Below are 20,503 nucleotides of genomic sequence, written 5' to 3' on the forward strand. Positions count from 1 at the left end.
CTGAGGGAAATTCCCACAAAGGGAGGAGGGGCGGGGCCCTCTGTGTCCCCCTGACGTGGAGCTGATGTTGATGGCCCCAGAACTGTCTCCCCAGCCAATGCTGTGCACATTCCACACCATGCCTCACTCCTGCAGGACCCATCCACAAACATTTCTCTTACTAATGCCTGAAACCCTGGCCAGTTTGTACCAAGAATTAGTGGGTGATGGGTGATGTGAGGACTAACCACAGCCTCCATTTTGTGCCTTTGCCCCTTGGAATTTAATGATGACTGGCACCAGCAGATTGTCATGATGATCCCCGTGCACACACCTCACCTTCACAAATTGTGCATTTCCCAATGCGCCGCATCGAATCAGGGTTTGATGGGCAGTGGTCTGATTACACCTTGAGTCTACCAAGGCTGACTGATGTGTACTCCCTTGTATACACACGGTGGTAAACACACAGTATGTTTCTGAAAAGAAAAAGTTTGAAAACTATCAATTTTACTTGTCTCTCAATGCCCTGTTATTATACATTCAAAAATAATTTATTTCTAAATTCCCATTTGCTGTTGTATTGTTTTTGTGTATCATATTAATTTAGCTGACTTTGAATAAAAATGAGTTTCTTACAATGTAAATGTTAGTCATAATGTGTAGGTAATGTTCTAGCAAATCTGTTGTTTCTAAATGTTTTGGATGATTTGTTTCTGTGTTCCAGAGACTTATGGGAACTGAGAGCAGAGTTCACTCGCCTGTCATCCACTTTTCTCTCTTTAAATGTCCTTCCTGCTCTCTCTTCAAATCATTCTCCTCCTTCTCCTCCTCCTCTCTCCTACACTTCTGGACCGATGACTCTGGCAGAGTTAGATCATGATGTGGACATGGAGAAGCTCAAAAGCAGGTCATTATATATAATTCTATATAATTTACATACAATTTATAAATTCTTTATGAAAGTCATTGGCATTTACTGAATGTGTTGCTTTCCCTGTAGTGATTTAAACCTGAATCGGTTTCCCTTTGCTGATTTAAGACTAAATTGGCTTGTATTAATTTAGAAGTAATATAGTATCTCTTACTATCAGTAGCAAATTCGTTTCTTGTGGCACTTCAGAAGCTCTTCAGGTTTGCTGCTTTGATTCAGAAGTGAATCACTGTGTGCCTGTTAATAGAAATTCAGTAGAGTTGATTTAGCTCTTGCTCATTTGAAAGCTGACCAGAGTGTATTAACACAGTGATTCACTGTCTCCAGGATTGATGAATTGACAGCTATTATAAAGTCTCAGGAGCTGGAGAGACAGAGGCAGGATGAGGCAATAAAGAGCAGCAACAAAAAAGAGGAAAAAGAACGAGAGCTCCAGCAGGGGAAATACAGAGAAATGGAGAGAAAAATAGAATCAGTTACACAGGCCATTAGAAAACTGGTGAGTTGGCATCATGATTTATAATCATTCTCACAGATGTATAGTTAATTCATTAGTTATTGTGAACTGGGGGAAAAAAGTACACCCTCCTTCAATTCTATATTTTTATTTATCAGGACAGTTGTGTATTTATTTGTCTATAAACAGACAAATAATCTCAGGTAACAGCAAAAACACAACAGATTTCAATGTGTTAATTTTTTCCAAAAAGTAAACCAACATTCAGAAACCAGGTGGGGAAAAAAAGTACACCCTATAATTCAGTAACATGCACCAATAACTGGAATGCAAGTATGGAAGTAAATGCTATCTGTAGTGTTTTTTTTCTTTTTTTTTTTTAAGTTTGTCTCATGATTTTTTACAACTCTTCTTTACAACAATGCTTCGTTTCATTGATGTTTGAGGGCATTCGTTTATGCACAGCTCTCTTAGGATCCTGCCACAGCATCTCAATGGTGGTTGAGGTTTGGACTTTGTCTTGGCCATTCCAGCACCTTGATTTTTTTTTCTTCTTTAGCCATTCAGATGTTGATTTGCTAGTGTGATTAGGATTATTGTCCTGTTGCATGGCCCTGATTTCGACCCAGCTTAAGCTACTGGGCAGACGGCCTCACATTTGTCTCAAGAATATTATAGCATAAAATGGATTTCATTGTTGTCTCAATGACTGCAAGTTTCCCAGGTCCTGTGGCTGCAATACACGCCAAAATCATCACCCCTCTACCACCATGCTTGACAGCTGGTATGAGGTGTCTGCGGTAATTTTGGTTTTGTATTGGCTTTTGTTTATTATTAAATTCTTTTTTTTTTTTTTTACTTTGTAACTTTGGCTAGTTACAAGTAAATTTGTTGCTGAAATTATTTATTTATTCAAATATACAGATTTTAGACTCACTGAGGTAGAGAATTGCAAGTTACTTGCAGATGAGCATTTCGAAACTTTGTCCTGCATTATTTCAGTAGTAATGACTCCGATAGTTTAGTGAGCTTGTATTTACTATGGTAGTATGTAGTTTTGAACACAGCCCATATATTGACAGCTGGTCATTGATTAATATTACGGAAGCATTATAGTACAGTACAGAAGTACAGCACATACAGTGCATACTCTAGTTAGCTAGCTAAAATATATTAAAGAAAATAAAAGTATAGTTACACAACTGGTCAGTCTGTTATCAGACTGTAATTTGTTCTCTAGCTTATCAAAAGTGTGGCATGAATCCAACAGTGAAGAGAGAGACAGAACAGGCGAACTTACTTTTGCCTGCTATAACTGAGTTTGAAATATAGAAATACAGAGAACCTCAAAAAAAACAATTCTCCTATGCTATAATCTCGGACTATTTTACACTCTCTCTCTCTCTCCTGATTGGCTGCTGGCTCCTTCCAGTGACCATGAAGTCGGTGTGTCTTTCATGCCTAAAGTCTGGGTGTGATGACGTTTGATGTATTTGACTTGGCATGTGATGTATGTGTACAGTTTCCTGCCAATTCTGACCTGACACAGTACTGCAATACTATTAGAGCATTTTCAGAGTGATACACAGCAGCATAGGAGCATCACGTTAAAAGGGTTCATTAATCTTTTTCTTATATTTTTGCAAAAAAAAGTACACACTGTAGCTTTAATAAAAATGTGTTTCTATTTCTCATTAATGTTAAAGATTTTGAAACCAAATTTGAAGACATAATGTTATTGAAACAACTTATTCATCTTTTGAAATGTAAACACTTTTATTTACAGTAACAAAAAAGTAACAGTATCTACATTTGTTTAGAACCTGAACAATAATCAACATTAGTAATTAAACAGAACATTTTCACCAATGTACAGTACAGGGTTCTGGGTTCTCAGAGGTCAGATGGACACAAAAGAGTTTTTCCTGATCCTGGTGTGTTCAGTGATGATCTCCACTCTGTCCTGTGGGTTATTGCTGAGGCTGAGAGTGCCATCCAGTGGGGACACCAAGAACTGCAGGTTAGTAATCAGAATTTATTAACCAAAAATGTATTTTTATAGTTAGTGTTTCTACATAAATTCTGGATTTGTGCATAAGTGAGGTAAAACAGATAATAGGCTATATGTACATAGCAATGCTATAATGAGTATATGGTTCAGGCTCTCATGTTGTCTTTAGCAAAGCACCAGTTACATCATCTTATTGCTCTTCTTCAGTCTATTGTCACATTGTTAATTTACAGACAGGCATCCTTTGACAACTTTTTGGAAATTCCCTTAATGTTGATCATTTTAAAAAAAATGATTTGTTATTTTCTCTTTCCAATTTAATGCCAATTTCTTTAATAGGTCATATTAATGTACCCAGGAGTTCTATATGATGTGTCTTTTTTCACAAGCTTGTACTACCCCTGAAATGATACTTCAGCAAATGCACAACACAAAAATACCTATTCACACACACTATGTATGATTAAAACCACTACCCAAGTATGACTTAGAGTTGTGATTGGACAGTGACTGGTTTAGCCATTTTATTTTGATAATGAAATGCATTCAAACTCAATTTTTCAATTATAGCTAAGAGACAACTTTATTTCAGCTTTTATTTATTATATCAGATTTTTCAGTGGGTCAAACGTTTACATACACTTTGTATTTGGTGGCATTGACTTGACTTATAATTGCTTAACTTGAATCATATGCTCAGGGTAACCTTTTACAAGTTTCTCACAGTACTTTCCTGTAATTTTTGCCTATTCCTTCTGTCAGAACTGGTGTAACTTGGTCAGGTTTCCTGGTTCAGGGCACCATAAATATAAATATGCACTACAAAGTGCCTTATATGCTTCCCACATTGTATGGTATGCTATGCTACATTGCCATGATATCTAGTGATGTTTATGGCTGATTATAATATATTAACAGACCTGCCAACCATTACAAATTTTTACATAGGCAGCACTCTACAGTGCGACCATTTCGCTCGCATTTGCGACTGAAAAGTACTTTGTGCGACTGTGAAAAAATATTTAGGCGCACCGGTGCAAGTGACCTGTTCGGAGTTGTATAATACAACCGGAATAAAAACCACAACTCTAAAATACATCTACACCGCGCAACAGTTACTTACACACTGCTTTTAATCATCTCAGTCAACCGAACAAGTGTTGAAATACCTCAGAGAAGCCATTATGATGACAAGTAACTCTGTACATCATCTGCTTCTCTCAACTCTCCAATCTTACACACCGCCATCTTTTATTGATCCTGCAAAATGACCTGCACCTGCGACTGTGACATGCTTGTGTGGCCACAGTGAGTAAATTAATAATAATGCTAACGCTACAAGGTGGGTTTGAATTCAAACTTCTTTAATAAATAATTCCTCACCAATCACAATCAAGAGTAGCAACTGTTCAGTCTTTAAACATACAGTACGCTGCCTCTCTCCCTTCACTCCCTTCATCAACTCTAATAGACAGCGCATTCACTTCATTTAAGCTCACGGTTGCCAGATATCACTAGAATAGTCAACTCCGGTTTTCATGTTTTGATTTAATACCCCCAAAAAACACAATATTATCAGCAGACATGGCAACACTGTACTGGGGGACCGATCTAAAAGGAACAACTGATAAACAAACAAACTAATAAAATGTAAAGACAGAAAATGTGCTTAGTTATAAATAAATCATTTAATATAAAAATTAGATATTATAATAACTTGGTAAAATATAAATAAAATGAGAAATGAAATAATGTTTTATTTCATAATAAATAAATGCCTTTTTCATAATATGGATCATGCTTATGTTAGTCTACTTTTTAATTAGAACTCTTTATTGTTTAAGATATTTAAAAATAAATATTTAATCTTGTTTATTTATAAATTAACCAACAGTATTTCTCATTGCTATTATTTTAATTCAATTAACAGTGACCATGAGCAGAGAGCTTACATTTAACTGTTTATGACAGACCTCCTGATTAAAGCTTAAACAAAAAAAAAAAGGGATTGGTATCTGACTTCAAAGACTGAACATTGATGTTTATTGTATTTGTTTACAAGGTGGAACAGGTTAACGGTTGTTGTTTTTTGCATACAGCTTGTAAAATTAACTGAAAATATCAAATTTAGTTCATCAGAAGGTAAATTAATTTGTCATTGCTCACACTATGTTCCTAAATTCTGTCATAAATGACAAGCTCAAGTTTTATCATGCCTACTTGTATGTTATATTGTGGCACATTAACATTACCATCTCTAAAAAAAAATAAAATAATAATAATTTTAAAAAACTACAACCATGCTCCTAAATTTTTGACTGTGCTCCTAAATTTTTGTAAGAAGAAACTGTGACCATAGAGCCCTGATAGGAGCTCCACAAAAACATGCTTGTATGGTTTGTCACTCTAAATATGCCAAAAGAGCAGTATTTTCTTCCCAATCGAATAACTTGTTAAATGTAAATGATGATGATAAGTTGAAAGAGAATAAATGTGCTGTATCTGTTTATTTTTACTGGCGCTCTCCTGCTTTCTCTTGCTCAGCCCTGAACAGTATCTATAGTGAAAATGTCAGCTGTGTGAACATTAGACAACCGATTTCTAAAAGGATTTTATCACCATGTAATTTTATAGGTGTTTTTTTTTTGTTTTTACCTGTTTGCTGCACATTACTGCAGAGTTACTTAAAAATCCACCATCCAGCTGATTTTTTACAATTGCTACGCTTCCCTACTGTATAACTGATCATATTATTATGCCCTCCTGTACTATCTTTAAAACTGAAATGGTGGAAATACTTGTTTTCCTGTCTTTTACCATTTTAGACTATAAAATTGTTTATATTTTAAAATTGAAAATCACGATCAGGGAAAAATTTGTATTGCACAAGCCTAGTGTATGTATGGTTAAAGCACTGGTTGCGTGTTAATTTAATTTTGATTTTTTAGCGTGGAGCATCTTGTTTTTTCAGGATGCTGAGGGGAAGTGGCGCAGGTTGAGAGTGGAGACAGAATCACTGCAGCAGCAACTCGCAGAGCTTCAAAATGAGAGGGCGGATTTTCAGAAACAAGCCAGTTTGGAAGCTCTGGAGTTAAAGCACACACGGAGCTTACTGGACAGGTGGGAAACACCTATAACAAATGAATAGTTTAGACAAATGAGTAGGCAGGCCCATAAATATTTGTACATTGACATACGTTATTGTTATTTTAGCTGTCTACCAAAGTATATTGGAGTTGAAATTAAATAATAAATAGCTTTGAGCTGAAAGTGAAGACATTAATTAATTTAAGGGTATTTGCATCCAAATCGTGTGAAAGGTGTTGGAATTGCAGCACTTTACATATGTGGTCAGTTCACGTGGAATCTGATTTGGCAGTATAATGAATATGACATGATGGATCAGAATTTCAGCTTTCATTTCCAGATCATTTACATCGATATGTGTTAAACAACTTGGAACACCTTTTTTGTTTGAACCCATCTATTTTTCAAGTGATCAAAAATATAGGAACATGTGACTGACAGATTAGTCTTGTTGCCCAGGTGTGCTGTGCTAGATTGAATGTTTAAATTATTAATAGCTCTGAATGTCTACTCTTGGTTTGGGCCCTGGTTTCGCCTATGAAGTCTGTGTTTGTTGTTAAAAAGGATAAACCAACATGATAGCCAATTTTAAGCTGAGAAAAGAGGAAATATCGATCAGAGCCATTGCACAAGCCAATACAACAATTTGAAATGTCTCAGAAAAGAAAGAAAACACTGGTGTTCTAACAACCAGATATCGAACAGATAAACCGAGGAAAACAACAGCAGTTGATGACAGAAAGATTGTGAAACACAAAAACAACAGTCAGTGACATCACCAACAACCTCCACAAGGCAGGGGTGAAGGTATCACAATCCACTGTTCAAAGAATCCTTTGAGAGCAGAAATAGAGAGGCAATATCACAAGATGCAAACCACTCTTTAGCAGTAACAATCAGAAGGCCAGAATGGAATCTGCAAAGAAAGACCAAGATGAGCCACAAAAGGTCTGGAACCAAGATTAACCTCTACCAAAGTGAAGGAAATGCCCAAATGTGGGGAAAGAAAGGTTTTTTTTTTCTTTCCTCACATTTGTTCATTTCTCTCACTTAGGTAGAAGTTAATCTTCTTTCCAGACCTTTTGTGGCTCATCTGTCTTTCTTTCATAATGGTAGCAGCAGAATGAATTCAGAAGTGTACAGAAACATTCTGTCTGTCATTTTGTCAAGAAATAATGCAACAGTTTGGTGATGTCAATGGGTCACTGGTCACAATACATTTATTGCAAGCCAGGGATAGGCAATCAAATATTAAGTGTTGTTTACTTTAGTTTACTTTAAGGCTTTCTGTTCCAATACTTTTGTTCACCTTAAAATTGGGTGGTCTACCACTGAAGAGTGAATTCTATTTTGAGATTTGGCCTTTAGACTGTACGTATATGCTTTTATTATATTTTAATCTTTATTTATTTATTTTACAATATTCTGTGTTTTTCTTTTTTTCTTTTTTTTTTTTTTTACAAATAAAATTATTTTATTCAATGATGTATAGTCATTGTAATATTCTAAAACATGCCTTAAAATATTTTTTATTTGTTTAATTTTTGTAGGGTAGCACCTATTTGATGAGGTATTTTTTTTGGTTTGTGCTGTTTTTGGAGATAGACCTTAATAGTCCAGAGGTTGATGCTGGACCTTATCCAAGTGCTCCAATAAGTCTAACCTCTAACCCTAGCCCACAAGATGCTCTACAACATGGAACAACACACTTAGTAGCACACTTATCCAGCTTGAAACTAACCGAGTTATCTCCACCCTTTGGACGTTTGATTTTACTTGTAACTGGTGTGCAGTTGAACGTCTATTGAACCTCCATATGTGTCTGTTTTTTACAGTGAAAAAGAAACAACATTGAATTTAAAGAGGCAGCTGGATGAATCTGAGCGCCGCAGTGAAGATCTGAAGAAAGAAAATGTACGGTTGATACAGCAGAGAGAGAAGGAGGATGAGGAGAGGAGTGGAATTGAGAGAGAGCGACAGAGACGGTAAACAGTCTTCTTGGACAGATTTTGTACAGAACTTAAATAAGATCTACACGTTCTACCCAAAGTGCACGTGCAGACATGAGCTAATAACACAGGACAGGACAATAGGCACAGTAAGTGACAGTGTAGCACTGAACAGTACACAGTTTTAGTGTGGAAGTGTCTGATATAATAGGTAGTGCAGAAGACAGGTGGCAGGGAGTAACAATATAATTTAAAAATGGTACAAATGTGAACATAACATGCTATTCTTCAGTAGATTAGCTAATTCCAAATATGGACATAGCAGTTATTGTGGTTGCAGCCAGGTAAAGTGTATAATTGTGACAATAAATCTAAATACTATATTGTACTACAGTAGCAGCAAAATGCAACAGAGTCAATTCAGGAATGTGCAAATATTGCAATGGGAGTGGGATGGTGTTCAGTTCAGATAGTATGTGTGTGTGTGTGTGTGTGTGTGTGTGTGTGTGTGTGTCAGTCCAGTCTCTGAGTTTTGAGGAGTCTTATGGCTTGGGGGAAGAAGCTGTTACACAGTCTGGCCGTGAGGGCGCGAAGAGAGATGAGTCAAGTCAACAACCATCTCTTTTGTTTTGTCCACATTCAGAGACAGGTTCTTGGCTCTGCACCAGTCTGTTAGCCACTGCACCTCCTCTTTGTATGCTGACTCATTGTTCTTGCAGATGAGACCCACCACGGTCGTGTCATCTGCAAACTTGATGATGTGATTGGAGCCTTGCCTTGCTGCACAGTCGTGAGTCAGCAGAGTGAACAGCAGTGGACTGAGCACACAGCCCTGAAGGGCCCCCATGCTCAGTGTGGTGGTGCTGGAGATGCTGTGCCCGATCCGGACTGATTGAGTTCTCCCAGTCAGGAAATCCAGGATCCTGTTGCAGATGGAGGTGTTCAGGCCCAGTAGGTTCAGCTTTCCAATCAGGTGTTGAGGAATGATTGTGTTGAATGCTGAACTGAAGTCTATATACAGCATTCGAACATAGGTGTCCTCCTTGTGCAGGTGGGTGAGGGCCAGATGTCGGGTGGTGGTGATGGCATCATCTGTTGAGCAGTTGATGTGATATGCGAACTGCAGCGGATCCAGTGAGGTGGGCAGCAGGGTCTTGATGTGCCTCATGATGAGCCTCTCAAAGCATTTCATGATGATGGATGTGAGTGCAACGGCACGGTAGCCATTGTGGCAGGACACTGAAGACTTCTTTGGTATGGGGACAATGGTGGTAGCCTTGAAGCACGTTGGAATGATGGTGCTGCTCAGGGAGATGTTGAAGAGGTTAGTGAAAATATCTGTTAGCTGGTCTGCACATCCTCTGAGCAGTCTGCCAGGAATGTTGTCTAGTCCAGCAGCCTTCCGTGGGTTGACTCTGCATAGGGTTTTCCTCACATCAGCCGTGTTTAGTCACAGCACCTGGTTATTGGGAGGGGGGGTGTTCTTCCTTGCTTCCACGTCATTCTGCGCCTCAAACCAAGCATAGAAGTTGTTCAGCGCATCTGGAAGGGAGGCATCACTGTCACATGCACGTGATGTTGTCCTGTAGTTGCTGATGGCCTGATTGCCCTGCCACATGCACCGTGTGTCGCTGCTTTCTGTGAAGTGACTGTGGAATTTCTGGGCATGTGCGCGCTTTGTCTCTCTGATGGCCCGGGACAGTTTGGCCCTCGCTTCTGGTTGGAACGTGTGGTGATGGTCATGGAGATGGTAACATCATCAATGCACTTGCTGATGTAGCTGGTCACTGATGCCGTGTATTTCTTCAAGTTGGTGGAGTTACTGAACATGTCCCAGTCACTGTGCTCAAAGCAGTCCTGAAGAGCAGAGATGGCTCCTGCTGGCCAGGTTTTCACCTGCTTCAAAACCGGTTTGGAGCGTCTGACGTGCGGTCTATATGCTGGAATTAGCATAACAGAGATGTGGTCTGAGTAGCCAAGGTGGGGGCAGCGCTCTGCCCTGTACACGCTGGGGATGTTTGTATAAACAAAATCCAGCGTGTTTGGCCCTCTAGTTGCAAAGTCCACATGTTGGTGAAATTTAGGGAGCACTGTTTTGAGAGTTGCATGATTGAAATCTCCGGCGATAATAAATAGTCCATCGGGGTGTGTGTTCTGCAGTTCGCTAATAGCCCCATACAGTTCACAGAGCGCCTCCTTAGTATTAGCGCTGGGGGAATGTATACTCCGATTATCAGGACAGTGGTGAATTTCCATGGTCAAAAAATGGTCTGTATCTAACCGTCACAAACTCCACCAGCGATGGGCAGTAACTAGAAACTAGCACCGAGTTCTTTGATGTAAACACACAAGCCACCACCGCGAGCCTTACTGCACAGAGCTGCGTTTCTGACTGCACGAAAGAAGGCAAGCCCGTCTAGCTGAATGGCGGTGTCCGGAACTCGGTCGGTGAGCCATGTTTCCGTGAAAACAAAGACGCAGCAGTCTCTAAACTCATGCCACATTGCCTTCTGGAGTCTGATGTAGTCCAGTTTATTGTTCATGGAGCAGATATTGGCGCGCAGGATGGACGGGAGAGCCGGCCGGCTAGGGTTTGCTTTTAGCCTAGCAAAGACAGCCCGATCCTATTCCAACGCTTCCGCTTCCACGCACACCGCTTTCGACGCTCCCTCCCTCGGCCACCGGCATCAGGCAACGCAGAGGACTGGAGGCCTGGTCTCAAGAGCAAGCCGAGATCACGTAGCTTCTCCAGCAGATCATCATACTGGTTAGTTGTTGCATGATTTCTTTATTTTAACAGTGTCTGGTGATGGTAAACATGAACACCGGTTTCTCTGATGTCCATGTGCAGTTAAAAAACGGGCCACGAGACAAAAATAACACCACTTTGGATCTGGAGAGACCGCTGCGTGCTACTGCCGCACCGCAATCTTGGATAATCAAAAGATCCAACAACTGAGACATAAACTGAACACAAGACGAACAGACATGGAATAATGAGTCCCTGAACAAAGGAGGGGGTCAGTATCTGGTGTGCCCACCAGCTGCTTGAAGTACTAAAGTGCATCTCATCCTCATGGACTGCACCAAATTTGTCAGTTGTTGCTGTGAGATGTTACCCCACTCTTCCACCAAGGCATTTGCAAGTTCTCGATCACGTCTGGGTGGACACATGGTTACATGTAATTTTCCACTGCAGGAACGAGCAGCTGTCCTTCCTGTCTCCCTGTAGCACTGTCTTAGGCGTCTTACATTACAGACATTAAGTTTATTTCTCTGGCCACATCTGTAGTACTCATGACTCCTTGTAGCAGGCTTATAGGACTCTTGGCACCCTAAGCATCTTTTCAGAGTCAGTAGAAAAGTCTCTTGGTGCCCTAAGTTATTGTAACTGTGACCTTAATTGCCTACCACCTGTAAACTGTTCGTGTCTTAAGGACTGTTCCACAGGTGCATGTGCAATAATTATTTATGGTTTATTGAACAAGCATGAAAAACATTGTTTAAACCCTTGCTGATAAAGATCTGTGAAGCTTATTTGAATTTTTCAAAATTATCTTTAAAATACAGTCTCCTGAAAAAGGGACGCTTCTTTTTTTGCTGAGTATATATGCACACTGGGGGAAATAAATATTGAACGCATCATTTTTTGAGAAAAAGTATTGAATACGCTAAGAAAAACAGTTCTCCAAGGCAAGGAACCAGCTGAAATCATTAAGTAATTATACCTCCTATCTGTGCAAATTAATATCAGCTGGGTTCATAAATTGATGGTCTATAAAAAGGCTTTTCGTTACCAAGGTGTCACACAAGAAACATCTCATGATGGGTAAAAGTAAAGAGCTCTCCCACAACCTTCGCAACCTTATCGTTGCAAAATGCATTGATGTAATGGGATACTGACATATTTCAAAACTTCTGAATCTTCCAGTAAGCACCACTGGGGCCATTATTCGCAAGTGGAAGCAACATCAGTCCGTCATCAACCAGCCACGCACAGGAGCTCCTTGCAAGATTTCTGACCAGGGAGTCAGAAGAATAGTCAGAAGAGTTACCCAAGAGCCAAGGACCACTCGGAAAGAGCTCCAGAAATACTTGGAGACAGCAAGTGCCATCGTCACAGAGAAAACAATAGCCAATGCACTCCACTGCTCACGCTCACCCCGCAAGAATCCATTACTAAACAAAAGGCATGTCGAAGCTTGTTTAAAGTTTGTTACAACTCATTTGGACAAGACTATGAAATACTGGGTGAGTGTATTCTGGTCAGACAAGAGTAAATTTTTACTTTTTGGCTGTCATACTACATACCATGCTTGGAGAAGAAATGTCACTGCACATCACCCTAAAAACACTATACCAACAGTGAAGTTTAGAGGTGCAAGCCCTTTACCGGGAGATTCTTGAGAAGAATCTGCTGCCATCCACAGGGATGATGAAGAGACACGTGGGTGGACCTTTCAGCAGGACAACGATCCAAAGCATACAGCAAAGGAAACTCTCAACTGGTTTCAAAGAAAAAGAAAAAAAAAAATCATGGTGTTAGAATGGCCCAGTCAATCACATGACTTGAATCCAGTTGAAGATTTAAAGACAATATGTTTAGAAGAATGGGCCAGAAAAACACCTGAATACTGCGGCGGATTAATTTCTTCATACAGGAAGCATCTTGTAGCTGTCATTACAAAAAAAGGCTTCTCCACTAAGTACTAAATAAATTTCAGTTAGCGTGTCCAATACTTTTTTCCTGAGTCATTACACTTTATTACACATAACTTTATTTATGGACTTTAATGTTGTGAATTCTTTATATTTCTGGATTTCTTGAGTTAATACTGATGTCTGGTAAAATGTCATGTCAATAGCAATAGCCATAGTCAATATGTTTACTGAAAAAAATGTGATGCGTCCAATATTACTTCCCCCACCATATGTGTGTATACAGTTTCAATCAAAATTATTCAAACCCCATTGCAAATCAGGTTTATTGTCAAAATGTAAAGATGTTCAGCTGTTTGCAATGAACAAATCAAACAAAAGCAATTGAAATAGTTCAACACAATGAATGTTTCAAGTGGTTTCCACAAATTCAACTGAAATTGCAACTTATAATGATTTCTCCAGTTTCAAATTATTCAACCCCTTCATGGCGAGCATCTTTAGTACTTGGTAGAGCACCCTTTTTCTGTTATGACCTGCTGCAAATGAGCTTTATAGCTTCTGGCAGCGTTCCTGAGGAATCTTAGCCCATTCCTCATGAGCAATGGCCCCCCAGGTCAATAATATTCTTGGGTTTGCGTGCTGCAACCACCTTCTTCAAATCCCACCGGAGATTTTCTATGGGGTTCAAGTCAGGTGACTGCAGAAGAAGTCCTGGAAGATACTACAGAGCCATCACAACCAATCCTTGGTGGAATTTGGGATCATTGTCCTGTTGGAAGGTTCGATTACGTCCAAGCTTCAGGTTCCTCACAGACAGCATAACGTTTTCTCCTAGGATTTCCTGATACTTCAATGAATGCATCTTGACTTCCACACGCTGAAGGTTTCCAGTGCCAGAGGATACAAAGCAGCCCCAGAGCATCACAGAGCCACCACCATGCTTGACTATGGACAGATGTTCTTTCTTCATTGTTCTTTCTCCAGACATACCGTTGATCCATCATGCCAAAAAGTTCCTTTTTTTTTTCATCGCTCCACAGAACATAATCCCAAAACTTCTGTGGTTTATTTATATGATTTTGAGACGATTTTTCTTGTACTTTTGGGTCAGTAGTGGTGTACGTCTTGGAGTTCTGGCATGGAAACCTTCTGCGTTTAGTACGTTCCTTACTGTGCTCACTGAAACCTCAGTGCCTGTTGCCACCAAGTCTTGCTGCAGGTCTTTTGCAGTAACTCGAGCATTTTTCATAACCTGCCTTCTCAAAAATCTGGTTGCAGCCATTGATCGCTTCGTTTTTCTGCCCCGTCCAGGTATTTCATATATTGTCTGCCTCTAACCAGTTCAGGTATTTCATGTGTTCCAGCTCAAGCACAGCTGGTGCAACTAATGAAGCCCTTGATTAGTTGCATCAGGTGTGCTTGAGACAACACTTGTTTTGCATGTTTGTGCTGTTGTGAGGGATTCTATTCAGGGGGTTGAATAATTTTGAAACTGCAGAAGTCATAAGTTGCATTTTCAGTTTAATTGAATTTGGGGAACTCACTTGAAGCATTCATTGTGTTGAACTATCTCAATTGCTTTTGTTTTTATATGTTCATTGCAGACAGCTGAAAGTCTGTAAATTTTGACAACAAACCTGATTTGCAATGGGGGTTGAATAATTTTGGTTTCAATTGTATATACACTCACTTGCCATCCACTTTAATGGAAATACCTACACATTCATGCAATTATCCAGTCAGACACAGGTCCAGTGCTTCAGTTAATGTTCACATAAAACATCAGAATGGGGGAAAAAGTGTGATCTCTGTGACTTTAACCATGGCATGGTTGTTGGTGCCAGAAGGGCTGGTTTGAGTATTTCAGAAACTTTTATGCTGACCTCTTGGGATATTCACACAAAACGGTCTCTAGAGCAGGGGTGTCCAGTCTTATCCGCAAAGGGTCAGTGTGGGTGCAGGCTTTTATTCTGAACAAGCAGGAGGGACACCTGATGCCACGTGTTGAATCAGTTGAGCTTGGATTTTAGTGGACTCAGGTGTGGCTTCTGCTTGGTTGGAATGAAAACCTGCACCCATAGCGATCCTTTCTGGATAAGATTGGACACTAGATTGTACACAGAATGGTGCGAAAAAGAAAAACGATCGAGTGAGCAACAGTTCTGTGGGTGGAAACACCTTGTTGATAAGAGATGCCAGCTCTGTTGATAAGAGAGATCAGAGGAAAATGCCCAGATTGGTTTGAGGTGCCAGGAAGGATATAGTCACTCATAATCTTTCTTTATATCCATGGTGAGCAGAAAAGCATTTCAGCATGCACAAAACATCCTGAGCTACAACAGCAGAAGACCACATTGGGTTTCACTCCTGTCAGCCAAGAGCAGGAATTTCAGGCTATCATGGGCACAGACTCATTGAAACTAAACAGTTGAAAGATTAAAAAAAAACAACAAAAAAAAACATGTGGTCTTTTTCCAATCTTCACCTGCGTATTTTGGGTGAGTCTGTGCCCACATTAACCTCAGATTCTTGCTCTTGGCTGACAGGAGTGGAACCTGATATGGGAGTATAGTGCACAAAGGTTTTTTTAATGTTCTATTTCCAGTGTGAGTATTGAAAAGGTAAGGCTAATTATTTTGTTTTTCATATACACTGAAGACATTTGGGTTTGAGATCAAAAGATGAATATGATGGATCAGAATTTCAGCTTTAATTTCCTGATATTTACATCTAGATGTGTTAAACAACTTAGAACATGGCATCTTTTTGGCAGACCACCCAATTTTTATGTGAGCAAAATTATTGGAACAGATAGTCTTCGTCTTAACCTAAATTAAAGTAAATAACAGTCAATATTTGGTTACATGTTATTTGCTTGCAATAACTGCATCAAGCCTGCAACCCACTGACATCACCAAACTGTTGAAATCTTCTTTTTTGATTCTTTTCCAGGCTTCTATCACAGTTTTACCGGTTTCTCCTTTCAGTCTCCGCTTCAGGAGGTGAAATGTTTCTCAGTTGAGTTAAGGTCTGGTGATGGACTTGGCCAGTTTAAAACCTTCTGCTTTTCCCCCTTGATAAAGTCCTTTGTTGACTTGACAGTATGTTTTGGGTCATTGTCTTGCTGCATGATTAAGTTCCTCCCAATTAATTTGGCTGCATTTCTCTGTTAATTGACAGACAGAATGTTTTTGTAGACTTCTGAATTCATTCTGCTGCTACCTTCATGAGTTACATCATCAGTAAAGATTAGTGAGCCTATTCCAGAAGCAGCCATGCAAGCCCAAGCCATGACACTACCTCCACCTTTCTTGACCCATGAGTTTGTTTGTTAGGGCTCATCAATTTTTTTCTTTTTCCACACTTCGACCTTTCCGTCACTTTGGTGGAGGTTAATCTTGTTCCAGAACTTTTGTGGCTCATCTCTCTGTATTTCTTTGTGAATTCCAATCTGGCCTTCAGATTCTTACTGCTGATGAGAAGTTTGCATCTTGTGGTATGGCCTCGAAATTTCTGCTCTTTTTCAGGACATTTTCCTTCTTTTCTCAGCTTCTAAATGGCTTGCTTTTCTCCCATAGACAGCTTTCTGTTCTTCATTTTGGTTTATCCTTTTTAACAACAGGTAAAACAAAGGGCTCAAACAAGTAGCTATTAATAGTTTAAACAGTCAATTAAACAGGGCAGACCTGGGCAACAAGAAACACCTGTCAGTTACATGTTCCATTATTTTTAATTACTTGAAAAAATAGATGGATTCAAACAAAAGGCCCCATCTTCTAAGAATGTTTAACACATCTAGATGTAAATATCAGGAAATTTAACCTTGAAATTCTGAGACTTATTGTCTCATGTTCATCTTTTGATCTTCCTTCTTAGGCATCCACAGGACCTAATGATCCATATCTACAATGCAATCATTAAGTATTTATCTGATCAATATCTGATAGGCTTCTCCACCCAACAACCAACTAAATTTCAGTGCATAAAATAAGAGTGGAATAAAGCATTGAGTTTAATCTACTATAGACTGGTTTCACTTTCTACAGCCTCAGAAACACTTTGCTTGCAGCTGATGAAGTACTTTTCTGAAAACTTTGTACTAGCCTTAATTATTACTATATTAATGGAGAGATGGATGGATGAATCGACGGACATAGACATCTGTCTGTATAAAAATGTGTATAAAGATGGATGAAAGATAGAAAGATAGTAAAGAAGTTTCAGGATTCCAATAATACTATTTGTGTTTCAGAATGGAGGCAGACCTTGTGGAAAATGCCCATTTGTGCGAGCAACAGAGTCGCACTCGTGTAGAGCTACATACCCTGCAGGTGGCACTGGAGCAAGAGAGACTGGAAAAGGCGAGTGCAGAGAAAGAGTTGGCAGACACCAGGGATGCTTTAGTCAAGGTATAGTTTGAACAACACACACAAACACTTTTCAGACTTTTTTGGCATCTGACCCTCTGTTTTTTCTTTGTTTGTTTTTTAAATCTGAACTTACAACTGCATTTCCATCAAAAATGTTTCACAGGGGTCACTGTTCAACCAAAGCCCTATTCTGTACTCATGGGCTTGATTGCAATCAGTCTTTTAGGGTCTTGGGTAAAGTTACCCAAGAATATTTATGTGACTTGTGTTTTAAAAACAAACTTAATGTAGAAGGTGGGGTGTGGTTTATCGCAGGTTTATGCTCTCGGTTCAGAGATGCTTATTAAGTGCTCCCAGTTAAGAGATGTTGGGTAGCATATTGGGTTCAAAACGCCCAGCTCACTGTTCACGCTGACCGACTTTTACCAGATGCATGTTGTTCTGTATCGTTTTTGACCCTGTCCTTAATTGAGATTGCTACAACAATTTGATTTGGACAATTTTTTAATCTCTAACATTGAGTTTTTCCATTGTACACTACATAACTGATATATTGTTCTTGTATTATTTAATGAAGAATGTTTTATTGCAAAATATTTGCATAAGAGAGCTTTTTTTCTGCTGCTTCATGGTAGTTTAGTCTTGTGTGTTTGTTTACATTTACAGAATTATTCAGTTTAAGCATGGTAATCTCTGTTTCTCAGACACGTGAGTCTCTGCTCTCGCTCTCCTCTACACACACTTTGCTGGAGAGGGAAGCTGAAGATACCCGTGATTCTTTGGTGAAAATGGCTACCTTGAACGAGTCACTGACACAGGATAAAAGAGAGCTCAGTGTCCGAAATCTTCAGGTCTTTTTTTTCTTTGATTCACATTAGTCATTCTCAGTCAGTGCCTTCAGCTCATGTACACAGTTAACAATGTTCAATGTTTATTATACCATACCATGTATTTGCTTATAGCAACATTTATTACTTTTATAAACTTGTCATTATGTAGCTGTTTGTGTTGGTGTCCTTTGCTGGTGTGTGTGTGTGTGTTAGGGGTAGTTGTAGGCATACTATTACTTAACGAGAGTAGTAAGTCAATGGGTGAACCTTACAAACATGGTAAATCCAGTGTGTGTGTGTGTGTTTGTGTGTCTGTGTGTGGTTTTTTTGGTTTGTGCCCCCCAGTTGGAGGAGGAGGTGACTGAATCTCAACTGCAGCTGCAGCAGTTCAGATCAGATGTAGCATCTCTGCAGAAGGAGTTGAATGCTGTTTCAGTAGAAAACACAGAGTTAAGGTCAGGCATTGTGACACAAATAAATAAATTGGGTCTATAGGTCTGTACAAATAGCAATTAAAAACAGAAATTTGTGTATAAAGTAAATTATTTATTTTGATATGACTAGTTTATTTATATCATACAGAATCATATTATAATATTTCAGACCTGGCTCTTTTGTTTCCTCTCGTGCTCTGACTGTTGTACTTATCTGTCTTGTCTACACATCCTACACTTACTCACACTACAAGAATTAGTGTGGGTAGTTTTAAACTTGCTTTAGAACTTCCACCTTTCTCAAACAAACATGCGTAGCAATCATCTTTGAACATCTGAACCTCTGAATATTTCAGCATCACAGATGTGTTATTCTTATTGTGTACCATTTCAATGATTTCCAGGTGTAATATTAAAATATTAAAAGGTTTATTGTCATTATGTTTGATATAGCAAAATAGGGCTGCATGATTGTGGCCAAAATGATTATCAAGATTATTGTGGTCAATATTGCGATCACGATTATTTATTACGATTATTCATTGATTTTAGGGACAACATATTTTTATTGTACTTTCACATATAAATAAACAGACCACTGCTTATTTTCACATATAAATAAACAGACCACCTCCATGCCATGTTGGGCTGCATTCCTGCTAATGTACAAATCTTTGCATCAAATTAGACTGGTCCTTAAAGTGCATCATCTCGTAGAAGCAAAATATAAATAAAATTGCACCCAAAATATAGGATAAGTAAAAATAAATATGGCATCAACCAAATGAAAATATACAACCAAATATAACAATATGCAACCAAATGAAAACAATTCAGGCCTATGCAGAAAAGGGAATAATAGTGTTTACAGGAGGAGAGACACAGCCAGTAGATGATATAGCAGGGAAGAGATCATTTTGTACCGAAACCCGGAAATTAGCATCACACTGGTTCCCTCGACAAAAACCCAATAGGATTTTCCCATAGGCTTTTGGATTATTGCAAAAAATAAGCTCTGTGATCAACAAAAGTTTACAACACTAACATGTTTTGTCCATCAAGATAATTTTCACAAATGAACACAACTTTTATGAAGTTTGTAGTCTAAATATAATTGCCCGAAATAAAAGCTAACCGTATGCTATAAACGAACTACAACACGGTCGCTCGACTTCGTCACCATCACCAAACTTCCGACTTTTCCAAGCTTGATTTAAAAACATTTTCCATAATACAGATTTACTCTGTGGATGAATCTTCATCCATGTTTTTTGGGGAATGTGCACAGCATACCTGAACCAGTTTATTTGCAAAGTTTGTTCCTGTTCGGCGTGATGACGTTTAATGTCCCCCACAACCTCTGTAGTCCCATGTAGCAACATGTTAGCAACCGCCTTTTTCAATTCACATAAAAAGCTTTAAAAAAATCATGAGTGGGGTATTACTGGCGTATTTTATATCGTAGAATAAAACGTGAAAATATTTTGAGCTTGTGTTCACCACAGACCTTATTTCAGGGTTTTAACCAAAATTCCATTCAAAAAACCCGTTGACTTCGGGACGATGGAACTGGAAGGGCTAAAATGCTAACTCGTTTCCGGGTTTTGGCATACAGAATGATGTCATCCCTGCGCCACTCTATGGTGACTGGCTGTAAGTTTAGGAAGCGCTTGGTTTGATATGCAGCGGAGTTTTCTATGAGCGGAGGACGAACTTTAAACGTCAATATCGCAGTCGATCATGTTCATGTAATCGTGGGCAGTCAAAATCATAATCGAGGTCGATATTCG

The 20,503-nt window shown here is 39.1% G+C and overlaps 1 protein-coding gene across 7 annotated transcripts in view; it reads left to right on the forward strand.

The window, feature by feature from the left end:
• Positions 1 to 20,503, forward strand: part of si:dkey-230p4.1 (centrosome-associated protein CEP250) — a 45,975-nt gene that overhangs the window by 7,910 nt on the left and 17,562 nt on the right. For all 7 annotated transcript variants that reach the window (XM_053626340.1, XM_053626343.1, XM_053626345.1 and 4 more), the window contains 8 exons: positions 707 to 889; positions 1,241 to 1,412; positions 3,247 to 3,390; positions 6,353 to 6,501; positions 8,304 to 8,453; positions 17,332 to 17,488; positions 18,154 to 18,300; positions 18,625 to 18,734. In XM_053626340.1, the coding sequence (XP_053482315.1) occupies positions 707 to 889; positions 1,241 to 1,412; positions 3,247 to 3,390; positions 6,353 to 6,501; positions 8,304 to 8,453; positions 17,332 to 17,488; positions 18,154 to 18,300; positions 18,625 to 18,734 (1,212 nt within the window). The remainder of the gene's footprint in view (positions 1 to 706; positions 890 to 1,240; positions 1,413 to 3,246; positions 3,391 to 6,352; positions 6,502 to 8,303; positions 8,454 to 17,331; positions 17,489 to 18,153; positions 18,301 to 18,624; positions 18,735 to 20,503) is intronic.

The sequence above is a fragment of the Ictalurus furcatus genome, chromosome 6 (assembly GCF_023375685.1).
Source record: "Ictalurus furcatus strain D&B chromosome 6, Billie_1.0, whole genome shotgun sequence".
NCBI lineage: Eukaryota > Metazoa > Chordata > Actinopteri > Siluriformes > Ictaluridae > Ictalurus > Ictalurus furcatus.